General features: G+C 37.1%; 1 protein-coding gene across 1 annotated transcript in view; it reads left to right on the top strand.

Annotated features, from left to right (window-relative positions):
- Positions 1-4,631, top strand: part of LOC309673133 (protein SIX6OS1) — a gene marked incomplete at both ends in the record, with an annotated part of 31,920 nt that extends 27,289 nt beyond the window's left edge. Inside the window, 4 exons of the mRNA XM_082484848.1 lie at positions 848-1,005; positions 1,537-1,672; positions 3,151-3,208; positions 4,429-4,631. Of these exons, the coding sequence (XP_082340974.1) occupies positions 848-1,005; positions 1,537-1,672; positions 3,151-3,208; positions 4,429-4,631 (555 nt within the window). The remainder of the gene's footprint in view (positions 1-847; positions 1,006-1,536; positions 1,673-3,150; positions 3,209-4,428) is intronic.
- Positions 4,632-13,713: the final 9,082 nt, after the last annotated feature.

The raw sequence follows: 13,713 nt of genomic DNA, 5'->3' as shown, positions 1-13,713 counted from the left end.
ACAGCTTTTATTGCTGAGCATGACATCATGTGGTGTGGAATGCCCCTTTGGTCAGTTGGGGTCAGCTGTCCCACCTGTCTCCCCTCCCAAATTCTTGTGCACCCCCAACCTACTTACTGGCAGGGCAGCATGAGAAGCAGAAAAGGCCTTGATATTGTGTGAGCACTGTTTACAATAACTAAAACATCCCTGTATTATCAATGCTTTTTTCCTCACAAATCCAAAATATAGCACCACACAAGCTGTGAACTCAGCCAAAACCAGTGCACAAGATCAAGTTTGAGATACTCCACATCTTCTAGTTGGTGCACTACAGGCTCATGCCTGCTTGCAGCTGGTGGAGAAGAATGTCTTTAAAACAATATAAAATCTGGTGAAAATTGTAGTGTACATTCTCATTTAGCATTTTCTGAGGAAGAGGAAATACCTCAGTCAACTGAAATATATTCTGACAGTGATGTTCCTTTATTTCACGAGAAAGTATCAAGAGAGTTCCAGTGTGACTTTAGCATTATGCTAAGACATACTTTAAAGCGAAATAGTTCTAGTATTCAAAATCAGTGTTTGCAGTCAGTTCATGAGTTTCTTTACTTTTTGGACAAAAACTTTCATATATAGTTTCATTCACCAGAAGTACATTTTACATTAGATAAATTAAGGTTACAGTTCTAAGTATGGTGAATATGTCACTGTGAGCATTTTATTAAAATCCTTTTATTTTTTGTGAGAATAAAAATAACTAACTAACCCTAAAACATATAATGAATATATTTATAGGTAAATGGACTAATGGTATTTGGGGAAATTTTATATGCCATAAACATCATTGTATATTTCTTTTTAATAGGACATACACACATGTTTTAAGTCAAATGAAGGTAATCCTGACACAGCAGAAGAAAGTGCAGAACATTTTTTAAGAGCACCTGAAACACCGGAGTTTGTAGGAACGTCTGACGCAAAGGGGAAGAAAAACCAGTTCTCTAAAACGCCTCCATTTGACTTGTATGATTTCAGCTTTTATTTAGATTTTGAGCAAAGTTGTATTGATGTTTATTGTATAGGCATTTCCACTGTGTTTGAAAGATACTATAGAAAGACTTCTCTAGAAATATTTTCTGAAAATAGTAATTTGTTTTTCTGCTAGGTTATTTATTAGATTTTCTTCTTACAGTATCATTTCCACTTGAAAGTGTTTTGAAAGAGGGGGATCTCTGCTTAGAAATAGATGAGACACAGGGTCTTTGTAGCTCCTTTGCTAAAATTGTCGTCTTTTCCTGCAGTAATATTTGTTACACAAATTGCTATCTTCAAACAGTTTTTTTGGTAAAAGGGTAGGGAATTGGTAAAAACACCATCTCATGTTGCTTTGAAGAGTTGTGTTACCTGTTGTGTGTTGCAAGAAGCAATTATTGATGGACTGCACAGGAATCTAAAAACATGACAAAACACAAAAAGAAAAAATAGAACAAAAAAAAGTCATCTACGCTACTTTTAAAAACTATTAATGTAACTTCTTCCTTTCTGTCTTTACAGCATTAACAATTTAGGTTGTGAGGAAGGAACATCAAAATCTCCTGCTTTCTTTTCTCTCATGAACTTCTCCCAGAAGTCACCTGGTTTTAATTTATTTGATTCTTCTGTGTTTGGGGCAGAAAATTCATCTGATGAGGTAAAAATGAGTACTTGAGGATATTAAATTTCTACAAAACAAAATAAGCTAAGAAAACAGAATTGACAGTGAATGAGGTTTTTCAGACTGGTTATCTTCGTAGCAAATTATTTTTTTGCTAGCTTACTTAATTTTACATTTGATATCCTTTGAAAATGCTTCTCTCCTCCCTGGTGATTGCCCTGTGATGACATCTGATCAAGTATGAATCTTTCCCATATGGACAAGATTGGATCTCATGCAAATATACCGATGACTAGATTCACAAAAAGGCTTCTGGTTCAGCGTTTCAATGCAAAATTTTAGGTACCCTAGCAGAATTCACAAGTCACATGCCTATTCTGTGTGGTTTCATCTTGCTGAAATGAGGAATCAAGTACTTAAATTTTTTTCCCCTCCATTTTTCACAAAATGCAGAACATTGAAAAAAGGAGGAAAGGACTATCTATTAGGAATACTGAAGAGCAAACATGGATTAGCTATACTTAAATGGAGGAGATAGGCAGGCAACTAATTGGAGCAGGAAGTGGAGTCCAGGTCTTCCTTTTCCTTGGCAGTTTCCCTAACTACAATGCTCTAGAGTAATTTTCCCTCTCCTGGGCTAATAGATAGATAATTGGATGTTTAGGATAGATGCGTGTCAGTGCATAGTACAATGGTTAGGTATCACTTCCTGGCAAACTCCATTATGCAAATAAGGGATTTGAACCCAGGTGTCTGCTATTTCAGGCATGTGCTCAGTTTTAAGGTTAATAGATAAAAGCTGAAGGAGGGAAGAGGGAAAATACTGTTTTATTTTGTGTTTGGCAAGATACGTGTTGTTGATAACTCCTAGCACCAGCTGTGTGTAGAAAAGAATACACTGGTGAGTAGTTTGTGAATTGTTTAGGAATGAGTTAGGTATTAAGTCCCCTAGTGCTGTCAGAACCCCTGTTATTTTGTGACTGCTTAGTGGCAGAAACCAAGAATTTACCAGCTTGCAGCAGGCATGTTAGATGGGAGTTTTGAGGTATCTATGTTAAATCTACCCTAAGAACTCTTCTCAAGAGTGACGTGTGGTTATTCTGCTGCTCTTTTGGGCAATATTAGGTCCTACTCAGTAGGCAGTAATTATGTTGCTGTTTAGAGGTTTTCTAAATTGTCACAGAATGAAATAATTTTGAGTCTTTTCAGTTGAAAAAAAGGCAGTAAACCAGGTCAGATTTTGGTCTGTTCTCAATCTGATGTTTTTTCCAGAAGAATGGAGGGAGTGTGTTTGCAGATGTGAGCGAATACCATGAAACCCAGCTCATCAAAGAGTTTACCTTGTAACTTTAGGGACTGATGTGTACATTTAAATGCAGATTTAGTGAAGGCTGCTAACATTCACTAAGACAGTGTCTTTCTTAGCAAAAGCAAATGAACTTATTATGTGTCAGCATTAGAGCTTATCTTTTGTCCTTCTCATTTGTTAAATAAAATGGTTGTTTACATTTCAGACAGAAGAAAGTTATTCTGTGGGAAACTTGAACCCTCTGTCCCCACACAAAGATATTGGTAAGTCTGAGAATCAGATGTACTTGTGTATACCAGATGCCTTCTACTTGTGCTTATGTGACTGACAGGCTCATGGTCCTGCTTAATAGGGCACCTTTGGTTGTCTGAAAGGATGTTCAGCTGTAATATTGTCATTCAGTGGTTTATTGTATTAATTTGTGTTTTGACTATCTTAAATCTTTCCCTGCATGTTTGGTTTCAAATGTATGAAATGTCATGAAAAAAAGAAGTATGAGAAAGAAAGAAATAGGGATAGTGTTAGGTGTGTTTGAAGCAAACTGAGAGGACCTGCAGGGGAGAAGAATAAGCGTCAAAGCTTTTTCATAAAAAAGAACAGTTCTTTGAATGTAAAAAGCTATAGTACTTGTTAAATATTAATTTTTAATGTAAGGCTACCAGTTTAGAGCTGGGAGAGTACATCTGTTGGGGTTGTTCCTCCCTCAACTAAAACGAAAATAAAGTTTCCATTTGGTTAAAGAAATCTAGATAGTAAACTGAGTTCTGTCAGTTTAAACCATCGGAGGTACACAATGTTAGAGAGATGAGAATCAGACTTAATAAACAGTATCTTCCACTCTTACTGCGTCACACACATTTACACATTCTGTGTGAAATCCTGGCTTTACTGAAATGAAAGGTCAATTTTTCGTGATATCACTAGGATCAAAACTTGCTCTTGCTCAAACACTTTTCTGAAGGAAGCTGTAATCTACTCTCTTCTTTTGAGGTGCTGCAAGTGCAAAGCCACTTTTTTGAAGTGTATGAATATAAGGTTGTATAGAAATGTGTCTGTTGTAGAGAAAAGTGTATAAATTTTCTGTTACTAAATATAAAACAGGTGTTTTTCTGTCTGTGGCTTTATTTCTCCAAGTATTTCAGTGGTTGATTGCATTGTTCTCTAGAGAAGAAAGAATCTGCAAAAATGTATCATTTTACAAAGATCTCAGTTGCTTAGTGTTCAAAATATTTCACCAAGTATATCATGCAGAAGTGTTTTGTTGTTCTAAATCATTCAAGTACTTCACACTTCATTCTGTGTAGATTCTGATAATGCCCTCCTTGAAGTACCATTTCTAGCGCAGAAATAAACACACAACTGTAGACTGCTACTCAGCAGGATGCTGGGACTACAGTACTATTAAAGAAACATATTATGCTGAATGCAGTATTCTTTCAGTAAGATTTAATCTAATACTAAATTTAATGTGCATTCCATATAGGAAGCTTGTTTGGGAAATCAGAAAGTGAGGATGCATTTGCCTTTCCATTCCCCTCGGAATCGACTTCTCATGCATTTGGAGATGGAAAAGATGACTTTAGTTTTCCATTTGCGTTTGGACAGGATCAGAGATCATCACAGTCTCCTTCTGTGAAAGGTTTTCATTCTTCCTTACAAAATACAAAGCCATTTACGTTCTTTTGAATACCTTTGACTTCCTTTTAAATTCTTTTCCTACTTAGCCTTGACAAATGTTTTCAGTTTCTTAAGTTAAAGTACAAAGGATTTAATGTTGTCCTTTCATTTCCTGTAAGAATACATTATTGCAATTGCTGCAAGAGCGTGTGTATGTGCATCAGGCACACATGCTTTGAGATGCAGCTTTCATTTTTCTATTTATTTTCTAAATATATTGTTTTCATAAAATGTTGTGATGCACCCTTTGCAAATAGGCACTTACAAGCAGCCGAAATATCATTTTACAGTAGTGTGTTGAGTTAATTCAGTATCTGTGAGAGAGCATCTAAACTTCTAGATGAGTACTTTCAGCCTCTGATAGAAACTAACTTGTATAGATAGTGTTAGTGAGAGTAACTGTTTATTGTAGCAGTAAAAGCTGAATTTGAGTTGAACACAATATTCTTAAATTAGCTGTTATACACAGAAAAATTTATAAATTTTTTGAAATAAACATTTTTGTTAATTTTATGTAAAGTTTTGTAGGCATTTCTTAATATCTGAAGTTAAATAATGTTGCAGTTGTACTACATAGCATTTCAACTTCTGTCTTTCTAACTTGAAACACTGAAAGCAAGTTCCTTCCTCTTTATATAGCATCTTTCAAAAAAAAAAGGATACAAAAGCAGACAGTTCCCGAAGTCTAACTGGTCAGTACAAGTATATCCACCACTTCTCCGCAAATGTCTTTCCTTATGGAATGGCTGGCTGTGAAGCCAATATCAGGGTTACTTAGCAAGGAATGCTAACTTCTGACCACCCCAGCACTGTGCCCTGTGAATCCCTCAGAAACATTTTCTCTAGAACCAGCAGTTTCATGTCTATGGCCTTTGAAGGAAACACCATATCACTTTTGAGTTATGTTTTTTTCTGTTACATGTACATGTGAAACACAGGTTGCTAATTTTTGAAACTCCTTATGAATTTATAAGGGAAATTGTGTTTCTTGGTCACTCACTATGAAGTAAAAACACTGCCTGACAACAGGCAAGCAAAATGCTGAAATGGAAGCAATGCAAATAAAGAGGAGACCACATCGTTCAGCAGAATTCATGGAAGACATTGCAAATGCACAAACTAATCATAAGGGCACATGGACTGAGTGGAACAAGTTGACAAAAAGCATCCCATCAGTATCATCTGCACAGTCTGCCAATAAAATGTCAACAAAGTCCAAAAGGGAGTAGAGTCCCCTCTGCTGACCTGCAAAGCCCTAAATGACCAAAAGCTTGGTTATCTATGCCACTACTTCTTTTCTGCCAAACTCCCAAATGCCTTAGGACTACTTTTGTGCAGCCCAGATTCTCTTTTAATACTTGTGCTTACAGATTTGTGAAAGTTGGATTATTATTATTTTTTTTTTTACTGGAGAGGGATTCAGGAAGTTTTAGTGAAGTGCTGCTGAGATCTAGCTAATAAGAAGTGAGACACATGGGTTTGGTGGGCTTATGCTTTCCAAATGTGTGTTTCCATGTTAATCTATTTTAAACAGCTTTTCTAATCTACTGCATACCTCGCCATCTGAAAAACATAAGCTAGAGGCAAGTTTGAGACCCTGCCTATGTTATTTGGGGTAGTGTTTTAGGGTATGCTACTGGCAGATATTTTGAGATCATTTAGAAAGCTGAAAGTAGAATTGTGTTTGCTCATCTATTTCGTAACTGAAGCTTGCTTTCCTGTCTTCTGATGAATTCTGTCATCCGTGTCTCTGACACTACAGTCTGGTAGTCAAGGCTGCTGGCTGAAGGGGGTGAAACCATAGTTCTAGGTCTTGCTGGATGTTTACTTGCACAAATTGGATAGGCTGATTAATAACATAAAAGAGAAAGCTACTTCAGAAAAGGCAACCACTCAATATTTGGGATACTTTTCCTAAGATCTAAGAGCATGAACTGCTTATAAACCTGCACTGAGATTTTTCAGTGGTATCTGTCAAATTCTGCCTAAAAATGATCCCTTGTCATTATGCATATGAAATCAATAGGAGTCATGTTGCTGGATTGCTGAGACTAGCATGTATCTCACTGACCAATGTAATTTTGTTTTAACCTTCACATACCCACCTGACTACATCCATCTCTGGTCTGAAAGTGTAGACAGAGATCCTCTTGTCTATGTAGCGGGGGCTGTTTGAGAGCAAAGTGCTATCTGCTCATTACTGCTTGTTTGCAGTTATTGCCCCAGTGATGCAGATACGGTAAATGGACTGCACACTACTTCCTCATTCCTCAGTGCAGAATCACTAAGTTTAATTTGTATCACTGTTGAAAGTGTGGAAAGCTAACTTAGCTGACTTTGGACTCCAGCAGATGAGGAACAGGTATTATTACACACATGACTACAACTTAACTAGGAGCCAGTAACCTCCAGCAGCGGGATAGCAATGGCAGCTGGGACCTGTAATCTCTTAAAAGCAGTGCAGCTGTCTGCAAAGTGGTAATATGGTTATACTGTGTACTTCTGCTGTGAATCCTTGGAGGTGGGGGTTGCCTTTTTTGTTCTGCCCTTATATTGCACCTAGTAAAATAGAGTTCAGGTTCACAACTGAGTCGTAAGGTAATAACAATAAAAACTTCTCTTAAATAAGCAAAGCAGGGATTTGACTTTGAATATTATATGAATATCCTAACCAGAAGGCAAATGTTTATTTAGAGCCCTGATATCTTTACTGTTCCATTTAAATTTTTAATGGCTTTTTTGACAGAAAACTATTTAACTTGAAAATTCCTTGTAAAAGCCGGTGTACCACCCAGCATTAGGTCAGTGCTGGTTAAATACTTTATGTCACCAAAATGGTAGGAAATATCATGATATTTGCATAAATCAGATTTTGAATTTGATGAGTAAAATTTTTGAAGAGTGAAGAATGAAATTTACACTCTTACCTGCTGCTGCCAGGAGGAAGACACTGATGACTTGGTTTTCTTTCTCCCGCAGAAATAATACCTATGTGGAGATGTCATTTTTTCTGACTAGAAATAACACAAAGAGCATTTCTCCACATTTGCATTGTTGTGCAAAGTGGTCTTCCAGTAAATAAAAGTCATTATAATTTGTGAGGTGATATAACACTTTGACTGGAGCCCCATCTACGATTTTTCTGTTAATTTTACTGATGCATAAATGTAAAACATGCTTATAAACAGTCTGGCGTATTTGGCTAACAAATAAGCAACAGCTGGACAGGTTTAATGCTAAAAAATTAATTTAGAAACTAGGAGGTAAAGACTAGTGGAATGCCTTCCAGCAGTTGTGGGATATAGCATCTATTTTAATGTAATGTTGTTTTATGGCTGTCTGTCAATATAAAGCATATATGCACAGCATAACATTCTTTAGGACAAATTTCATTGTTCTGTTATATATAATGCTTAAGGTGATAAAACCACAAGAGTTCCTTAATTTTCTATAACAAAAACTGTTTAGCGTTTAAGTATGAAGGCAGCATGTAGTATTGTTAAAATTGGTTCTTTACCATATTAAATATTCAAATATAACATTGTGTGAATACTTTGAGGGGAAAAAGATATGTATATAGCATCACACTGTAGACTCATCTCATATAACTGGTCATTCATTTTATGTGTAATATAGCAAAAGCAACCAGAATTCTGGGTTGGAAAAATTGCAGTGATACAAGTGGCACAAAACCCCACAGTGCTGATAAGAGAACATGAAATGTAAGTAGTGGCTCTATTTCTAGCTACCTGTTAAGATTAACATTAGGGTGCAAAAAATATCACCTGGAACTTAAACATCAAACAATTAATTAAACACTTGGTTTCAGTTGGAACTGTTTACAGTCTGAATTGCAGTCTTTCAACTCAAGAAAATTACTGCACTGAACCCCATTGAAATACCGTACATGGTTACCTGCCCACTTTAGGCCCTATACAAAGAGAAAATTTCTATTTCATTTTTCATTTCAAGACTATGAACATAATTAAAACTTAATGTTGGAAGTAAAGGGGCGTCACTGCATATATGTGTATGGGTAAATACAAACTTTGGGGGCAGGGGTAAATACAAACTTTGGGGGCAGGGGTAGAAGAATCATTGCATCGTAAGAAAACAATCTTGCACTATAGCATTAATACGCTTAAACATTTCAAGGAAATAAGCTTTAAGTGCTACTTATTGTAACAGATTGGAATGTGTAGACTTACAGTATTAGATGGTAGTAATCTCCCCAGTGCAAGGCTGATTGCATGGGTAGCAAGAGTTGGCTAATCCTTTTCAGCCAATGGCATAAAACAAGGATTAGTTTTTCATTTACTGCAACTGAGTGGGTCATTAGGATCCAAAGACACTAATGAGCCTGAACAGGCAATTGGATTCTAGTTTCAAAGTTATGGGCTAGTTTAAAAGGAGATGACTGTGTCTTTTCATCATTTAAAACATGATGTTTCAGTGACCTTTTTCCTGAGAGAAAAAAAAAAAAAGAAGGATATAACCATGGAACACAAACCTGGAATGTTGACTTTTTCTCTTGGAACTTGAGTTTTTGCCAGATTCGTTGCCTTGGAGGCTGAATGGCTCATTTAGAAATATCTCTGTTGCCTTGCTTTTATGTTCTGCTCTTGATGTCTCCAGAGTTGACACAAGTCACATGCAATCAAGTCTATATTCCTGGTGGACAGGCACTGTCCTAATATTCTCTGACTCACACCCAGGTTGTTTGCAGCTCAGCAGTTCTGCTTCCAGACACATCACTTTGTGTTCTGATGCTAACATCTTGCTGAGAAATTGCCTTTTGGCGTGTTATTGCTTGAGTCCTGTACCTTGCTTGATTTGATGTGAAGATGATGCTCTTTTTAGCACTTGCAACACACTACCTTTGGAAAGGTAAAATTTCCCCCCACCTTGCTGCATCCCAGATATTCTTCTTTTCAGTAATCACTTGAGTTCAGCAATAATAGGTAGCTTGGATTTGGTTTCATGCAAATCAAAAGATGCTGCCAAAAGGGTATAAAAGAAACTATCAAAAGATGGACATTTCCATGTTAATAGAATGTTTAAACATATACAAAAGGCAAATACTTTGACTGCTGTGATTCCCTAGGAGAAATAATGTCAAATGTTTTAATAACATGAACTTAATTTTCTGTATTGTTCCACAAGCCACAGAGCAGCCACAAAACTATTTCACACAGCACAGGGCTTACTCCATAGTCCTTTGAGACATAGGTTGGGGAAAATCAGGGAAAGAAGTGTAGGGTTAAATAAAAAAAGTTCTTGCTAGTGGGGAACCAGCTGTTATGACTGGTGGGAAGCTTGATAGTTGACAGTCCGTGAGCTTGGTAGTTGACAGTCCATACTGAAACTGAGTTTGGAGTTTGCAGTTCCTGTCTGTTCCCTTCTGCTGTAGCAGGACTGCCTTGAGCTAAGTGTGGTCTCTTGCTGCTTTTTCTTTTTCTTGAGGCACGTGTTTGGCTAGTTTTGCTATTTCCACAAAATGCATGGTGCTGTGATCAGTGATGTTGCTCACTGCCACGGGTGCAAAGGGCTCATGTCCAGAAGCTATGAGTATCAGAAGTGATTAAAAAGGTTTCTTAACAATTCTCCACAAAATCCTTTGTAAGCAATGTTTCCATTACATTTCAGGGAGGTGCCAAGCCTTTGAAGCACCCTAGCTGTTACCCAAGCAGGACTGGCATGCACCACAATTTCAAATTACGCCACATGGGTTGACAAATGTCAGCAGATACAATACATACTTCAAGGTGACTTTTTTGCCTTGGGAATCTTGCCCCAAACACTTGACCAGTTATGTTTCTCACTGCTACATATATTGAAGAAGTTATCATATGCAGCTGCCCGTTTTTTGTTTTTTTTTCCCCCTCACAGTTGGAAGAGGCTCTCAGAAATATGCTAGTTATTATGAATGCAATCTTAGAAGTGAGATGTTAAACTAAGGCCCTGACCACCTGTGCTCATTGCAGACCCATTACTTGCCACTGCTGTTGTTTCATCGTAAGAAGAGCGATGCAGAGCATGGCTTCTTAGATTTTCTGTTTTCCATCTTGAACTAATACTTGTGACTCATCATTGGAGGCCAAAGAGCAGTAGAGTTCTGATAAAAAAGATGTAAATCACAGATTATGTGGAAAACGAACACTGAACTTCAGAGGTGCTTTTAGACTCACAATGGCCATCCATCCAGAGGACTTAAAAGAAGCTGGTTCTTTGAAGCAGGTCAGGACTTCATGTAAACTTCCACTTTACCTTGGATTGTGCTCTTACCAGGTTTCAAAAATTAGTTTTTTTTTCTAGCACAGGAGAAGCATTCTGATTGCAAAAACAGTGCGATAACTGTTGGACAGATCTTTATGCTTTGGGCTAACTTTGTAGACCTGAGAGCTATGAGAGTGGCTCTATGCTGTGGGGCTTGAGAGGGTTGATGTTGTTGCTGCATAAGCTTGTAATTCTCTTTGCTAATTACAAATTAATATAGTATAGTAGCGACTAAAAATTATAATCTGCTGAGTGCCTGGTGCCACATATGGTAAGAGTGTAGCATTACTATCACTTGTAGACACAGTTGTATCAAAATTATTGTACTGAAAATTTTTTTAAGAATTGCTTAGAAAAGCCAATAATTTGATGGACATAAGAGGTTAATTGTCTAGATCACTCTTTTAAATAGTCCTGAGATGTTCTTGGTGATTATCAATAGGACACTTGGATTACCTGTTTTGTGTTGCATTGAAACTATGAAGCTGTCTTATATGGTTATATTGTCACATTATTACAGTCATTGAGCATCTCTTAATCCCCAGTAACATAATGAAGAACCAAGTCTGGGGTTGGATTGTTGAGGGACACTGGGCTGTTGCAGTCTTCCTGCAAGCAGGATCGCAAGGAAGGATATTAGCTCAGATCTTCTGAAACTGTTGCTACTGCCTGAACTACTGGTTCATCCATGGGTACGTAAAAGACACTTATTTCCATGGCTGTCAATAGTAATATTCCCAAGAGCTACACATCCATATAAAATAGTTGAAAATATTAATGGTAGGCAAGAGATTTTTGTGCTAGCATCAAGGGACAATGAGTTTATTTTCTGAAGAACCAGAAATACTGCCTCAGAACGAGATACAGATCAACTCCCTTTGTATGTAATCCGTCTGTTAGTTTGGCCTAAAGTCTATGCACTGCCTGTGTCACTACAATAACCAGGATTTGCATGGGTATGGAAGATACACATGTACCGTCTGCTCATGTCCCTGTGCTGATTTTGTGGAAGAAGGAAGGCACAGATGATCTAAAACAGAAGAACTCCTCTGTTGCCAAAATTACTTTAGTGTTACCTTGGGCATGTCTGTGATACGCAGCAAAATCAAAGGGTTAAGACATAAGTCTTTTTCAGTATGTAAATTACATGTTCACAGCAGCATAAGGCTGGCGGCAGCATACACTGCTTTGCATGTTTATTGCAGCTAGCTCAGATATTGCAGTGTCAATATTTTAACAGGGAACATTTTACATCACAAAAAGGAAAACAAAAAAAAAAAAAAGAAGGTGCTCCAGTGGATACTGTACGCATTTCAGTTCCCTCTGTTGAGTTTTATCGGAGCTGACACTACTGGAATAAAGTAGATTGTCAAAGGCTGGGAAGAGTACTTTTATCATTTGCAAGTATTGGCATAAAGTAAAATAATGATTTGAATTTCTGTTTTCTGTCTTTTGTGGCTTACATTGTCAGTTATGGTGATGTTTTTGACAAGGGAGTGCTGCTGGGTTAGTGATTTCTTCCAGAGCTTCAGAAATAGTTAAGTTATCTGTTATTATCATCATATCAAGACTGACAGTTGATGGTCAGTGCTTATATATTGTCTTTGCAAATTACAAAATGAAGTTAGGAGCAGCAAATGCATCTCTCCACTTTTATAAGGTTGATTCCATGGGATTATTTGTCATGTACTTATATTCAGACTTGGTAAAATTTTTGGAACTTGTTGAGTTGCACAGAACAACTTCAGAAAAGTGTGGTGTGTTTTTTTTTTTTTTTCCTTTAATAAAGCAGGGAAGATTAAAATATTGTGCTGAGCATGTATCTCTAAATATTTATTACCCAGGAACTGGGTAATATTGGACCAAAAATTAGTTCTATGCAATCAGCTACTCCTAAATAAAAAATAGGTCAACTTATTCACTGTATGTGAGAACTGGATAAAATTTGTGTAAATATTCCTAGTTGGCAAAGCACCACTGCTGTTACGACTCAAAAAATTGATTTAGGAGAAATCCTTCCTGTTCTCCCTTCATCAGTGGAAGCAAGCATGTGTCTGAATTACTGTAGTTATAGCTGGGAGAAGTATGTAGCAATTGTCATTTATATTACAGGAGTGCCCACAGGGTACAGCTTCATTTAGGGCCTCATTGCGTTATATACAATGGGAGAGAATCCAAGCCTTAAACGTTTTACAGTTTAAAAAGACCAGACAGACAATGATGGGATGGATCATGAAATGCTGAGTGCTTCCCACAAGTGCTTAGTGTGTTTGGTTTCCAGTGAAGCCAATGGGATTAAGGTTGCTTTGCACCTCTCAGTACCAGGACTCATTAAACTCTCAGTAGGACTCATTAAAAAGAAAATATTAAGTAAAATAATAAAGAATAAACAATTCCCCTCCCCTCCTGTGGAAGGGGAAAAGCCTTAAATAAATACTAGGCATTTGGAAACTGTGATAGTTGGAAATAAAACAGAATTCCTCTCATTGGCCAGGTTTTGTTAGGATGTCTCAGGAAAGCATCATGCAGCAAATTCAATGTGGGCCATTTCCACTAGATCAATGTTCCTGACAAGCCATGCTCTGAGCAGACTTGTCATCAAGAACTTAAGCTGGGAGAAATTTATAAAATCTGAAAAACAGCAGCTTTCAAAGTGTTGAATGTCCTTTCAAGTGCATGTCAATCTAGAAAGATGATGAAAGAGCAAATCTGATGAGGGAGAGGCAAATAGCAAGAAGGAAAAAATAATGGAAAAAAGGACAGACTTGATAATTAGTGCCAGAGATATAACACATTTATTCCTTCTTACCCCCAG

This window comes from Vanellus vanellus, assembly GCF_965231255.1.
Source record: "Vanellus vanellus genome assembly, chromosome: 6".
In the NCBI taxonomy this organism is placed as follows: Eukaryota; Metazoa; Chordata; class Aves; order Charadriiformes; family Charadriidae; genus Vanellus; species Vanellus vanellus.
The sequence above is the reverse complement of the archived record's forward strand: the minus strand, read 5'-3'. Positions and strand labels throughout refer to the sequence as shown.